The 14737-nt window shown below is 34.6% G+C and overlaps 1 protein-coding gene across 7 annotated transcripts in view; it reads right to left on the bottom strand.

Moving 5' to 3' along the window:
- The window catches only part of LOC148310769 (uncharacterized), a 95916-nt gene that overhangs the window by 48920 nt on the left and 32259 nt on the right, over window positions 1-14737 (bottom strand). For all 7 annotated transcript variants that reach the window (XM_088257741.1, XM_088257743.1, XM_088257747.1 and 4 more), the window contains 2 exons: window positions 11958-12065; window positions 348-430 (listed from right to left, as the gene is read on the bottom strand). In XM_088257741.1, the coding sequence (XP_088113867.1) occupies window positions 348-430; window positions 11958-12065 (191 nt within the window). The remainder of the gene's footprint in view (window positions 1-347; window positions 431-11957; window positions 12066-14737) is intronic.

Below are 14737 nucleotides of genomic sequence, written 5' to 3'. Positions count from 1 at the left end.
AAAAAAGGATGAAAGTAGTCTGAATGCAGTTGAAATGCGATCTTTCAGGCGAATATGAGACAAGAAAAGGACTTACATGCACTATCAAAATGCAATTAGTGCATGTTGTTCCTTAAGTTGACTAAAATCGCATTTGTCGTTGGGTGAATGGTAGTGACGTGTAGTATTGTTTGCATGCTGTTGTAGTGATTGTCCTGACGTAGAGACGGGTACGTCTCGAAACCGGTAGAAAAAAATGTCGGTGAGTGGTTATATACCAATATTACTTACATTTTTGTAATATTTTTTAAAATGACTAACCTCAATGTAAATGCTTTACATATTAATAATAAATATTAATGTTGTACCTGGAGCTAAAACTGGTAATTCGCAGAGATCTCCAGTGAAGCCGCTGGGACAGTCGCAGCTTACAGCGGCTGCACCCATTTGCCTGGAACAAAAGAATCAATTAAATCATTGGAACAAACACATGAGAATAGAAAGTAAAATGAAAATGTAAAAAACATGTGTTCGACCAATAGCCACTTATGGGATTGAGGCAACAGCAGATACTTCCAGAACAAAATCTCGACTTCGAACCTCCGAGATGAAGACTCTCCGATCCGTAACCGGAAACACATTGCGAGACCGAGTAAGAAATACCGATAACCGGAGCATGTGTAAGATGGAAGATATCGTGAGGTGGGACGACAACGAAGGCGATACTGGAATGAACATATAAATAGAATGTCAGAAGACAGACTTCCACGTATAGTTCTTCAAGGTAACCCTGAAGGACGCAGACCCTCAGGCAGACCTCCGAAAAGATGGAAAGACAGCTGGGAGTCAACATCCCAAGAGCGACATGCGGAGGCACAAACAGATCCCTAGGATCTACAAAAAGAAGAAGAAGAAGAAGATTGAAACCACCTTAGGGGTTCCCCAAGGAAGGGTTCTTTGACGCATGAATTTTATTACTTGCGACTAGCTCTTTATCTCTTTCTGTTTTTCTTATACGCAGCAAAAAGCGCATAAAGAACCGCATAAAATAATGCGGTGTTGTCTTGATCATAAATTCCACGTAGGCTTGTTCAATATTATAAGGGCTAAGGTATATTATAATACATTTTTTGGACTGAATTTTAGGTGAATTGCCCATTACAATTTATTATTTATTTATTTATTTAAACTTCATGTACAGAAAATAAATAAGTTCATTGGCGGGCTTATTGCTAAAAAGCAATATCTTCCAACCAACCAAAACCAACAATTAAAATAAAAAATTACGGTTTTACTGAATATTGATGCAACGAGACGTCTAAATCAGAACATTACATAACTAGCTAGCCACTACACTACCACCAAAATAAGCGCATCATTTAACTTAATAAAGTACCCTAAACATTGCTTTCATTCTCCTTTTTCTCACATATATAATTGCACCCAATTTTCCTCCTCCATTCCTTTTCCATAAAGGATAAATGTCCTTAACATTTATGTAATAGACCTACGAATAATCGTTAGTAACTTTTATTGAATAACCGTATAAACATGGTAATCGTTAGTAGGTTTTATGGAAAAGACTTGTAAATAGGCGTCAACAACTTTTTTTTAAAAATAGAACAATAAATATTCGTTAGCAACTTGAATAGAACAAACCTAGAATTAATCGTTAACTTTGAAATAATATACTAAAAAATAGTCGTTAACAACTTTTATCGAATATACCAATAAATAGTGGTTAACAACTTTTATAGAATAATAATAATAAAACCCTTATCCGCACCCCAATGGTGCATAGGGTACTGCGTAATACAAACGCAGTGTTATCTTGATCGTTTACACATGAAGGAAAGATGATAAGCCCTTCGCTTCAGGTACCAGTCCAGGGTGATATTGAATAAATAGTATAGTGAAAAAATCACTTATATTTATTTTACCCCCCCCTGGGAATCGAACCCGGAACCTCCAGAACGGTAGCCGAGCGTGCTGAACATTACACTACGGAGGCGAACGGAGGCGGAGGCTAATAAATAGTCTTCTCACTTATAGATGTCTCTAGTGAAGTCCTAGTGATTCAAGAACAATGTTTCAAAATTGGTTCATTTATATAGAACTTCCAATAATTTGAGTAGTGTGGTTTTCAATAATGGGTAGAATTAGTTACACTTGTGTAAAGTGATCACTTAAATCAGCCTATGACGTCGTCAGCCCCGTAAATGCCCAGACTTCCATACTCGTCTTCATCTTTGATGAGATGTCAAAAAAATAATATGAAAAATAACTCCTATAATTGGAGATAATCCAGATTTGTGAACAAGTATTTGGACACACTCAAAATGTTGTTAATAAATAGTCATACATATTATTTTTTGACATCTCATCAAAGATGAAGAAGAATATGGAAGTCTGGGCATTTACGGGGCTTACGACCGTCATAGGCTGGTGTAAGTGATCACTTTACACACGTGTAACATTCACCAATTCTACCCATTATTGACAACCACACTACTCAAATTCTTGGAAGTTCTATATATATGAACCAATTTAGAAACCTTGTTCATGAATCACTAGAACTTCACTAGAGACATCTATTGGTGAGATGTAAAGAAGCTTTTTATTAAGCAGAAACTCTTATATTAGTTTGTGAGATCCGAATCCTGGATTATAATCACACACATGAGAAACGCCAGAAAATACCATTTTCATTTTTATTATTAAGCTTATAATTTGACCAGATAATTATAATATCATACGTAACTTTTGAAGTTAGAAAAGACCCAATTTCTCTTAAATATGTAAGTAACAGATGAAATACTAACTTAAACGGAAACATTTACAATAAAAAGTAAGATAAGGAATTTTTGGGAAACGATATTAGAGAATTTTCTAATAGGTTTTTGGGGAGAGTGAATAATCAAATCTAATAATAAGAGCAAAAATAATAATTGTAACACGATCTTTTAATGATTATTAAATAATAATAATAATAAAACCCTAATCCGCACCCTAATGGTGCATAGGGCACTGCTTCATAGAAACGCAGTGTTATCTTGATCGTTTACACATAAAGGAAAGGTGATCAGCTCTCCGATTTAGGTACCAGTCCAGGGTAATATTGAATAAATATTAGAGTGAAAAAATCACTTATATTTATTTGATCCCCCCTGGGAATTGAACCCGGGACCTCCAGAACGGTAGCCAAGCGTGCTGACCATTACACTACGGAGGCGGACAGAATGATTATTACATTACAGAAATATAAAGATATTATTATATTGTAAATGGAAATCAGAAACACGTGACCTAGCACATGTTTGATCACGTGTTATAATTCATTATTACGAAACGGATTAGGTTGTTCCAAAAATTCATCGCCTTAAATTACGTCAGTTGATTTCTATAAAATGGTAACAAAATATAATTGTTAACGTAAAATTTATATTATCCACTGACACTTCGTGATGGAATTGCATTTTCATATATTATTAGATTAAAACCAATATTTTTAGCTTTTCCACATTATTTTTATTTGACCAGCGACCGGGTTTCGTCGTTACCGACATCATGATGATGTCGATTTCGTCGTTACCGACACCAGTCTGATGATGTCGGTAATGACGAAACCCGGTCGCTGGTCAAATAAAAATAAAGTGGAAAAGCTAAAAATATTGGTTTTAATCAAATAATATAGTAAACGTAAAAGGCTACTTTTTTCGATGTGGATTTTATGAGTATGTATTCTTAACTGAACACACCATAAGATAATACTATCGTAACGGCTTTTCACGTCAGGGGTAAGCAGAGAGGTTGGGACGCCACACTCGTCTGTCCTGACATACACTCCTAGCTTCCTTCACATCCATACATCTAGTCATACATGCGCCCTCCGGTTACGTAGACTTTTGACACCACCAGATTTTAGGTTCTGATTGATCTGGTACTACCAAATATTTTTCGGCCATATTCGTTCGGTTCTTACGTTATAATTTGCCAAATATACTTTCTATTCGCTCTACGTGTCCATACCGCCTTAAAGAACTTCTTTAACTGTTCGTTCTTCACTCATTCGTTCCACACGCCCAAACCATTCCAACACATCTCTCCAAATTCTATCGATAGTGCCTATCTCAACCTTGCATTCTTTCCTTATATCCCCATTCGAACATTTATCGTATTTTTTTTAAAAGAAATAACCCGCAAAGCTCCTACTTTTAGAGGCAAGTCTGCAGGTAGGATGGTAAGGATAGGGAAGGTAAATAAAAATATCACATCACGAACACCCAGACCAATTGAAAATAAATCTTACTCGCATTCATTTTGTAATTGGCGGGAATTGAATCTCCTACGCCAGATTCGCAGTCAAGCGTCTACCCGACTACACCACGGCGCCTGTCAATCGTACATCGTTTGCCGTACATTCACCTAAGCTGCATTTTTAAATAATAATATGTGGAAACTTGGATTTTCGGACACCCTAATATAAATTTTCTCAATATTACCATCCAAATCATATCGGTTACATAAAATGTGGACAGCTCACAGACGAGCGTTGGCATCATCGTCGTTTTGTGTTACGATATTAATTTCATCCATAAATATAAAGGACAGTACACTCCCGATTTTCCAGGGTCGGGTAAACAGGTATGTGGATTATCCTGTAAGAATAATATATTCAATAGTAACAAAACTATTTCACAATAGAACTTATAATGTCGAAACACGTGTTGGAGACCGAACACATTTCGCTCACTCCTTTCAAGAACGTCATAAATCAAAAATCGTCAATTTTCAGTTGTGCATGTTTTCGAAATGCCCATAACATGTACTATATCCCAGCAAAAGAGGCATATTTTTACTTAATATTTACCCGCTACAGGGCAGAAAGAGTTGTTTTTTGCATTTTGGAGAAAAGGTATTGTTTAATTATTTTTTTAAATATACTAAATATTTTTCAAATGGATAAAAAACCTTCAGATTTTACCTAAAAAGATCTGTTGCACAGTAAAAAGTTCTATAAGTGGCTTGATATTTATTTTTAATGCATTGTGTTTTATTTTTAAACTTTAAAAACGTTCTCCTGAAAAATCACGTTTTTTGATTTATGACGTTCTTGAAAGGAGTGAGCGATTTGTTGTTCGCAGTGATAGAAAAACAGTATCTCACTTTTATGTCATGTTTATATCAATTTAAATTAAATTAAATTATTACTTTGTTCAAAATCTTAATCACCTAAGTTGTTCACCGATTGCTTTTGGCTTAAAGATGTTATAATTTAGATGTATCACAGTGATAGGTAAAACATGTTTATTTATGAAACAACTTTTTGTAATGGCAGCGCCATCTATTGAAAGTAAAATTGGCATACGCAAAATAAAACATTGCTTATGGCGGACAGTGAGCTTCTTGACAGATTAATGTGGCGCTCTATTATCTCTGCCTACCCCTGCGGAGAAAAGGCGTTATGGTAAGTTGATTAGATTTTTTTAGAAATGTGTGGTTTTTATTTTCTTTCATTTCCATTTAATCAGATTGAGTCGAGGCATCGCGCGGCTGGGTACAGCTAGTATGAAATGAAATAGAAAACCTCTTAAAAACGCCTAAGTTTATAACCCACGGAAATTGGCACTAGCTTTTAATATGCATGAATCTAATTTCCCGAATTTAATAACACCCACTCGAGTGTTAAGGGCTATACTCGCTTAACGTTTCAACGTGGGCTTTAATTAGGGACCAAAGAGCAACGAAAGGCAGTCCCTGGGCATTATTTCAAGCGAAAATAGACCTTTTAACCCGAATGAAATTCTCATTAGCGATTCTATGCGAGAAAGAGCAGTCCGTTGATGATTTTAATCCCGAATTTTAATAATTAATATTGCAGATTTAAAAAAAAACGTTTAATAAAGTTGTAAAATTGTTTATAATGTAAATTTATGTTTTAAATGAGATTATTGTATTTTTAGTGTAAGTTTTACTCGGTAAATACCTCTATTTCTTAAAATCTATTGTGACACGTGTTTCGATGGTAGATACATTTTATAAAATATAACATAAAAAGAAATATATTTTTAAAATCATACTTAAAAACCTCACCACAACTAGTATTTTATGTAATAATTATTAAAATACAATGCTAAAATTTATTTTATCAGAAAAATTATACAAAATCATGGTTTCAACCTCTCGCTTGTTATGTGTTATATAAATTTTCATCTAGCCTCCACCAGTCTGATGATGTCGGTAACGATGAAACTCGGTCACTGGTCAAATAAAATAAATGTGGAAAAAACTAAAGAGTGGTCATTTTATTATATGAAATACAAAAAACGTTATTTTAGGAAAGTTTGATATTTTCAAACGACCTTCATTAGTTTTAAGAGGACATTGATAACATTTTGCGAAAAAAAGAGACAGATGCCCTTCAGGTACTTGCATTAAAAAAAGAAGAAGAAACTAACTAACTAACTAACTAACCATCACGCCGCTTCCCCGCAGGGGTAGGCAGAGAGAATCGAAGGCCACACCACTCTGTCCTTGCAAACATTCTTTGCCTCTTCTACATTCATGCATCTCCTCATACATACCCGACGATTATTACGACTCCTGACCCGGCCGCTTTCAAGTATTTGACATACCTGATTGTGCCAAGTTTTCCTCGGTCGTCCTCTGCTTCTTTTTCCAACTACATTCGCCTCATAAATTTGTTAAACCGTTCTTTCATCACTCATACGCTCCACATGTCCAAACCATCTCAACACACCTTTCTTAATTTTATCGATAATGCTTATCTCAGCCTTACATTCTTTCCTTATTTCATCATTCGAACATCTATCAAACATCGTTTTGCCACACATTCGTCTGAGGGATCGCATTTCGACTGCATTCAGTCTGCTTTCATCCTTCTTTTGCCAACTCCATGCTTCGCTTCCATACATAAGGGTTGGAACCAGAACTCCATTGTGTACTGCCAGTTTAGCTTGCGCTGATAGATTTTTATTTGCTAAAACTGATTTTAGTGCACCATTCACTCTGTTCCCAGCATTCACTCTCCTTTCTATGTCTTTATCAATCTTTCCATCCCTAGAAAACATACTACCCAAATATATGAAATCATCTACCTGTTCCAAAATCTCCCCATTTACCAATATTTCACACTCAGATCTACATTCATCTCTTTCAAAAACCATGATTTTGGATTTGCTAACATTCATCAATATAATTAGTACGTCGTATACCTTCGACACCGTCCACCCAATCGCGCCCCACGATAAAACGTACAATTTGTATTAAGAAAAAAGGTAAAAATAAATACGTAAGTAAACAGAAATTTTCAAAGTGCAATTAGAAAAATTGATAGTACGGGGTCAGTGAACGCATAACTGCATGAGATTTGCAGATATTTGGCATGTGTTCAAATTGCGTAGTCGTAAGTTGGTAAACATTATCAAACCACGCTTAAAAATACACATGTGACAGGGTACACATGTGAAATATTCAGAGTTGCAAGATTATGCAAAGGTGGTTTGAGACGTTTTCAACCAGAAAATTTACATATCACCATATTTTGTATTTTATTTATTGTTTCGGCATTAACTTTGTGGTAAGACATGTTACAATGATTAAAGAAAACATTTGTTTTTTACCACTTGAGTTTAATTATAGACTACATGTTTCAGAAGTTAAAGTTCCATCATTCAGGTCTGTATAATAACTAAAAAATGTATAAACTCAAATGGTAAAAAACAAGTGTTTTCTTTAATCATTGTACCATATTTTGGTTTAAAAACACTTTTAGAATTTGAACTCGAGAAATTTAGGTGCGAAAAGCTGACCTATATTGGTTTGAAGGGTAAACCTTGCATAGGGCGCTTGCCCACTACCCGGAATTTTACCGTCCGGCAGTCCGGTTTTGAAAAATGAAAGCGACTACGACAGCTTAACGTGATCGAATTTACGCGCAACGTGTTCACGCACCGATCAAGAGCTCCGATCCGAAGAAAGATGGACGAAAGCACAAGCCAATCCAAGCCAATCGTCGTTTTAAAACGCTAACTGACGTGCCGAACGGTAAAATTCTTTATAATTCCGTATAGTGGACAAACGCCCATATACTACTTACATCACGCCGCTTCCACGCGGGGGTAGGCGGAGAGAATTGAACGCCACACCACCCTGGCTTTGCAAGCATTCTTTGTCTCTTCGACATTTGTGCATCTCTTCATACATACCAGCCGATTATTCCGAGTTCTGATCTTACCGCGCCCAAGTATTTGAAAAGCTTTGTTCATGCTAAGTTTTCTTCGGTTTTCCACTGCTCCTATTTCCGACCGTTCTTTCTCACTCATTCGTTCCACATATCGAAACCGTTTCAACTCATATATCTTAATTTTATTGAAAATACTTACCTCAGTTTTGCATTGATTCCTTATTTAATAGTCTGAGTATGTACAGGTCTTATTACCTGTCATAGGCTGTTTAAAGTGATTACTTTATACACGTGTAACATTCACCATTCCACCCATGATTGACAACCACACTATTAAAATATCAGCAAATATATATAAAAAATAAAAAAACAGATTAGATTAGATAATTAGTCGTTATTTTTACATTATTAAAGCTTTTTATCGAAAAGAAACTCTTTCATTTGTATGTGAGGTCCGAATCCTGGATTGTATTCACATACATGAGAAGCGGTAGAAAATATATATTTTTTAGCTTATAATTTGACCAGTTAACTTATTTACAACATTTTGAGTGTGTCCAAACACTTCGCTCACTCCTTTCAAGAACGTCATAATTAAAAAAACTTGATTTTTCAGGAGAACGTTTTTAAAGTTTAATACTATAATACAAAGTATTAAAAATAAATATCAAGCCACTTATTGAACTTTTTACTGTGTAACATATTTTTTTAGGTAAAACCTGAAGGTTTTTTTCTCCGTTTGAAAAATATTTAGTATATTTAAAAAAATAATTAAACAATACCTTTTCTTCAAAATGCAAAAACAACACTTTCTGCCCTGTAGCGGTTAAATATTAAGTTTAAAATATGCCGCTTTTGCTGGGATATAGTACATTTTCTGGACATCCCGAAAACATGCACAACTGAAAATTGAAGATTTTTGATTTATTATTAGATTAAAACCAATATTTTTAGCTTTTCCACTTTTTTATTTGACCAGCGACCGGGTTTCGTCGTTACCGACATCATCAGACTGGTCTGATGATGTCGGTAACGACGAAACCCGGTCGCTGGTCAAATAAAAAAGTGGAAAAGCTAAAAATATTGGTTTTAATCTAATAATAAATTAAAAATGCAATTCCATCACGAAGTGTCAGTGGATAATATAAATCTATTAAAAAATATTTGAAGATTTTTGATTTATGACGTTCTTGAAAGGAGTGAGCGACTTGTTCACAAATCGGGATTATCTCCAAATAGGAGTTATTTTTTGCATTTACATTTTACATTAATGTAAAAAATACTTCCTAACTGGAGATTAGCCTGATTTGTGAACAAGTGTTTGAACACACTCTAAATGTTGTACGCAAGTGTTTTATTTGCATTTTTTCCAGCAACTCGATGAATAATGAATGACGCGGCCACTAATGTATGTTCCTGAAGAGAGCGGTTATATCCGGTGTGCTAATAAAAACGATATTTTGGTGTCATGTGACATTCGTGTATTGTTATTGAGGCTACAATTATGCTGTCCAAAATTCACAGACAAACGAATATTATCACTTTATTTTCTATTCAAGACCCACAACGGTGTCTTAGAAAATAATGAATTGCATTTTTGACATCTCAACACAGATAAATATGGAAGTCTGGGCATTTAAATGATCTGTCATAAGTCAGGCTGGTTCAACCGTTAGCCTTTAATAATAAAGTTAGCCTTAAAGTTCCACCATAGATGGTCTCTAGTGAAGTCTAGTTAAAGTCGAGCACCCTGTTTCGAGTTTGATCAATATATCTATAAGTTTTAAGAATTTGAGTAGTGTGGTTGTCAGTCATGTTACGTGTGTGTAAAGTGATCACTTAAACCAGCCTATGAAGGCCGTAAGCCATGTTAATGCCCAAACTTTCATATTCTTTTTCATCCACAAAAATAATCTAAAAAATAACTCCTAATTGGAGAAAATCCAGATTTGTGAACAAGTATTTGGACACACTCAAAATGTTGTAATAATCAAGTGGTAAAAAAAAACAAGTGTTTTATTTATAATTTAATCATGTCGTACCACAAAGTGAATGCCGAAACAATAAAAAAACCCTTATCCGCACCCAATGGTGCATAGGGCATTGCGTCATATAAACGCAGTGTTATCTTGATCGTTTACACATAAAGGAAAGGTGATCAGCCCTCCGCTTCAGGTACCAGTCCAGAGTAATATTGAATAAATATTAAAGTGAAGAAATCACTTATATTTATTTTACCCTTCTTGGGAATCGAACCCGGGACCTCCAGAACGGTAGCCGAGCGTGCTGACCATTACACTACGGAGGCGGACAATTTTGCACAAAGTCAACGCAAAATCAATAAATGAAACTTTATAGAAAAAAAACAACTATTCTTTTTTACTATTTAACATTAAAAAGTGGTTAAAACAAAGTTGTTTTATTTTATAAAGTTTATAAAATGTGCCACAATGTATCTGCGAAAAACATTCAAGAAATTCATAAAACCAATAGATTTAATTCAATTTCAATTTTCATCTGTCGGAGATGATCCCCCGTGCTCGGCTAAATTAAAAATTAGCCGATAATAATAACCGGAACTTGAATTTGACTGCCGCCAAGAAATGCCTGAAATATTAGGTGCGCATCCTCATTATAAAGTAAAATGCGATGGGGAAACGTCGGGAAACAGGAATAAAACAAGAAATATGTCCCTAATCTAGTATTAGTAATACATATCTCGAGAGAGTTATGCTAATCTGTTTCCAAAAAGCTACCGAGAACGAGCTAAAATAATTATATCTTGGAAGATCAGGCAGAAAATGGCGCGAATGAAATAATGGAAGACTTTTTTAATGGCAGTCTCACTCGTAAGCTTTAAAATATGTAATTTCAGAGTATTCAGCGAACGTTAGGGCGTTTATGCACTACACGGAATTAAAATGAGTTTTACCGTCCGGCACGTCAGTTAGCATATAAAACGGATGATTTGATTGGATTGGCTTGTGCTTTTGTCTTTCTTTCTTGGGATCGGTGCGCTCGATCGATGCGTGATCACGGTGCGCGTAAATTCGATCACGCTAAACTGTCGTGGTCACTTTTATTTAAAAAAATTAAAAAAAACGAACTGCCGGATGGTGAAATTCGTGTAGTGCACAAGCGCTCTTACGATGTTTTTTTTAGGGGTCGGTTTTATACTGCTCAAATGGATGAAGTATCAAATGAAATTAAAGGAGTGATCATTCTTGACACTTGGTTGATGCCGCTTCACTGCAGGGGTAGGAAGAGATGATAAAACGCCACACCAATACATCTTTGCAAACAATCTTCGCTTCTTTTACAATGGATAAATATCACGATGTGTGATTATTGGCTTAAAAAATAATATGAAAAATCACAAGACTATCGGTAGCATTCTTATTGAAATATGTAGAGAACTAAGGGATATATGAAGAATTTCCGTCATCTAACGTTTTATGACGTCATATGGTTTATTGTCTATGGTTTATAGAGCTGTAATAGTAATAGTGTGGATTGTTTGTTTACCACTACACTACCATTTGTGTTGTACAAATATGAGGGGAGGGGGGGAGGGTTGACCATAGACATCAATAAATAGAGCCGCCAATAATTTAGCAATGTTACCAATATTAAAATAACTCCATCGTGATATCACTTTTTTGTTGTTGTTTTTACTTAAAATTCACACACTTAAAAAAAAAACAGTTAAAATATTCATCACGAGCGATGATTCTATTATAAACAAATTACTAAATGAGTGTTTGTTGTTTACCTGCAGGTACCTCCATTGTGGCAAGAAGGATGTCCGTGGCGCTCGCACAGAGGTCCCTCGCCGCAGTCCCTGCCGCTGTAGCCCTGGAAGCAGGAACACCCGTACTTCCTGTAAAAAAGACACACAATATGTTCTCAGATTCCGGGAATGATAAAATGTCCACATAAATAATGCGGGTCGCCTGAAAGGAATGAAAAATCTGCGAACTCCATTCGCCCGGTGTACACTACAAGAGATATATGTATCCACGTTGAAGAGATCATTTTCAATTTGTAATAAACTTGTCGAGAGTCGACAACCCTTTCAGATTCTTTTCAAATCTTTCGTTTTCTATTTCAATGTTGGCTTTGTTATCATTTCTAGGTTATTTTTAGTTTGGAAAACGGCATTATCTGGTTTTTATCATTAACAAATCTATCGCATATCAAAAAGATCATTCCAATTCGAGGGTTGTGAGTAATAGACATGAAAAATGAGTGATTTTGACGAAAAATTCCAAGTAATTTTCATTCCCAAAGGGGGATGTAAAGAAATGTATTCCGACATTTTGAGTGTCTCCAAATAATTGTTCACAAATCTGGATTATCTCCAATTAATTGAGTTATTTTTCATATTGTTTTTTGACATCTCATCAAAGATGAAGAAGAATATGGAAGTCTTCTGAAGAGTTTCTGCTCGATAAAAAGCTTCTTTTCATCTCACCAATCTCAAGTCTCAAGTCTCAAGTGAAGTTCTAGTGATTCAAAAACAATGTTTCGAAATTGGTTCATATATATAGAACTTCCAAGAATTTGAATAGTGTGGTTGTCAACAGTGGGTAGAATTGGTGAATGTTACACGTGTGTAAAGTGATCACTTAAACCAGCCTATGACGGTCGTCAGCCCCGTAAATGCCTAGACTTTCATATTCTTTTTCATCTTTGATGAGATGTCAAAAAATAATATGTTCTACTCGACATTGTCAAGTAGTAAGTCGATATTCATATCGTCGTGTGTCCCTATTTTTACATAATTTGTCTTTAGGTTGAGCTTTGATCTTTCTCTTTTCCCTTTTTCCTCCCCCCCCGTCCCTCTTCCAGGTATTTTTATTAATTACAAATGTAAAATTTTGTAACTGGAATGGTACAAATACCTGTTTTGTGTTACTCGTATGTAAATGAATTTATGTATCTGTCCACTTAAATTTCAAAAAAAAATAATAATGACAGTCAGTTAAAAGTGGAAATTACTATGTACATTACAAGTCTGAGAGATAAAATCAGAAATCAAGAAATTAGACGCCGGAAAAGGTTGTCGACGTGATAGATCGCGTTGCCAGGCTGAAATAGTAACGGGCAGGTCATGTTATGAGACAGGGAATGGACAGATGGAATCCAGAGTTATGCGGTTCTGTTGTCCATTACGTATTTTCTATTTTTATTTGACTTTTTTTTTATTTTGTGTAAATTAATTCAATAAATAATGTTAATTTAAAATATACATTGATTGTCTTCTTCTCAAAATGGGGGGGGGGGGGTAATATCGATTTAATGTAATATTATAATGGTTAAAAAAAGTTCCCAAACCGCTGCTTTAATTAGTCATAATTATTATATTTAAACTTTATTTTGTCAAATCGTGGATTTAGGAAGTTTTCATCCCGGTAATGAGAGATAATGTGCTATTTTTCTAAAAAAAAACTACCCTTTAAGTGTTCAGGGTGAGGAGTTGATTGAACGAGGTAAAATCTCCGTTCGCAAACATCTCTCAGCTTGGTACTGAAGGGCGCCGAAGTTATATCTCTTCTTAATTGATGTAATGGAACGTTAATCAAAGGACCGGAAAATGTCAGAAAATACTCCAGAAAACTAATTATTTGTTAGAGTTTCTCGCTAATTTGCTCCAAGTGTTGCCAGTCTAAACCCGTTTCTGTGTTGCCCTAAAAACGTTAAATTGTTCTATCATTAAAATTAGAAATATCGAAACAAAAAATATGTTTTATACAGATAAATCACCTTGTTGGAAGATTTTGTAATTATTGCAAATGGTGTCGCACGTCAATCATATTTGACATTTCGCTCACTCCTTTCAACAACGTCATATATAAAAAAACTTGATTTTTCAAGAGATCGTTTATAAAGTTTAAAAATATAATGAAATGTATTCAAAATGAATATCAAGCCACTTATTGAACTTTATACTGTGCAACAGATCTAAACGCTAGAAAATATACTTTTTTTTTTTTACTATTTTTTTTAATACGAAGCATAGTAATACGCTCACTCCTTTCAAGAACGTCATAAATAAAAAACTTGACTTTTCAGGAGAACGTTTTTAAAGTTTAAAAATATAATACAATGTTGAAAAATAAATATCAAGCCACTTATTGAACTTTTTACTGTGCAACAGATCTTTTTAGGTAAAACCTGAAGGTTTTTTTCTCCATTTGAAAAATATTTAACATATTTAAAAATATAATAAAACAATACCTTTTCTTCAAAATGCAAAAACAACACTTTCTGCCCTGTAGCGGGTAAATATTAATTTTTAATTAATGTTTTACTTAGTAAATACCACTATTTCTTAAAATCTACTGTGACACGTGTTTTAGATGCATTCCGCATCATTTTCAAACACCGTATGTGACTGCCGAATCAATTTAGGTAAATATTTTGTTTAAAATATGCCTTTTGCTGGGATATAGTACATTTTCTGGGCATTCCGAAAACATGCTCAACTATAAATTGACGATTTTCGATTTATGACGTTCTTGAACGGAGTGAGCGATATATTAATAATTA

Source organism: Brachycentrus maculatus, unplaced genomic scaffold (assembly GCF_059751285.1).
Source record: "Brachycentrus maculatus isolate JH-2025_06_01 unplaced genomic scaffold, ASM5975128v1 h1tg000087l, whole genome shotgun sequence".
In the NCBI taxonomy this organism is placed as follows: Eukaryota; Metazoa; Arthropoda; class Insecta; order Trichoptera; family Brachycentridae; genus Brachycentrus; species Brachycentrus maculatus.
The sequence above is the reverse complement of the archived record's forward strand: the minus strand, read 5'-3'. Positions and strand labels throughout refer to the sequence as shown.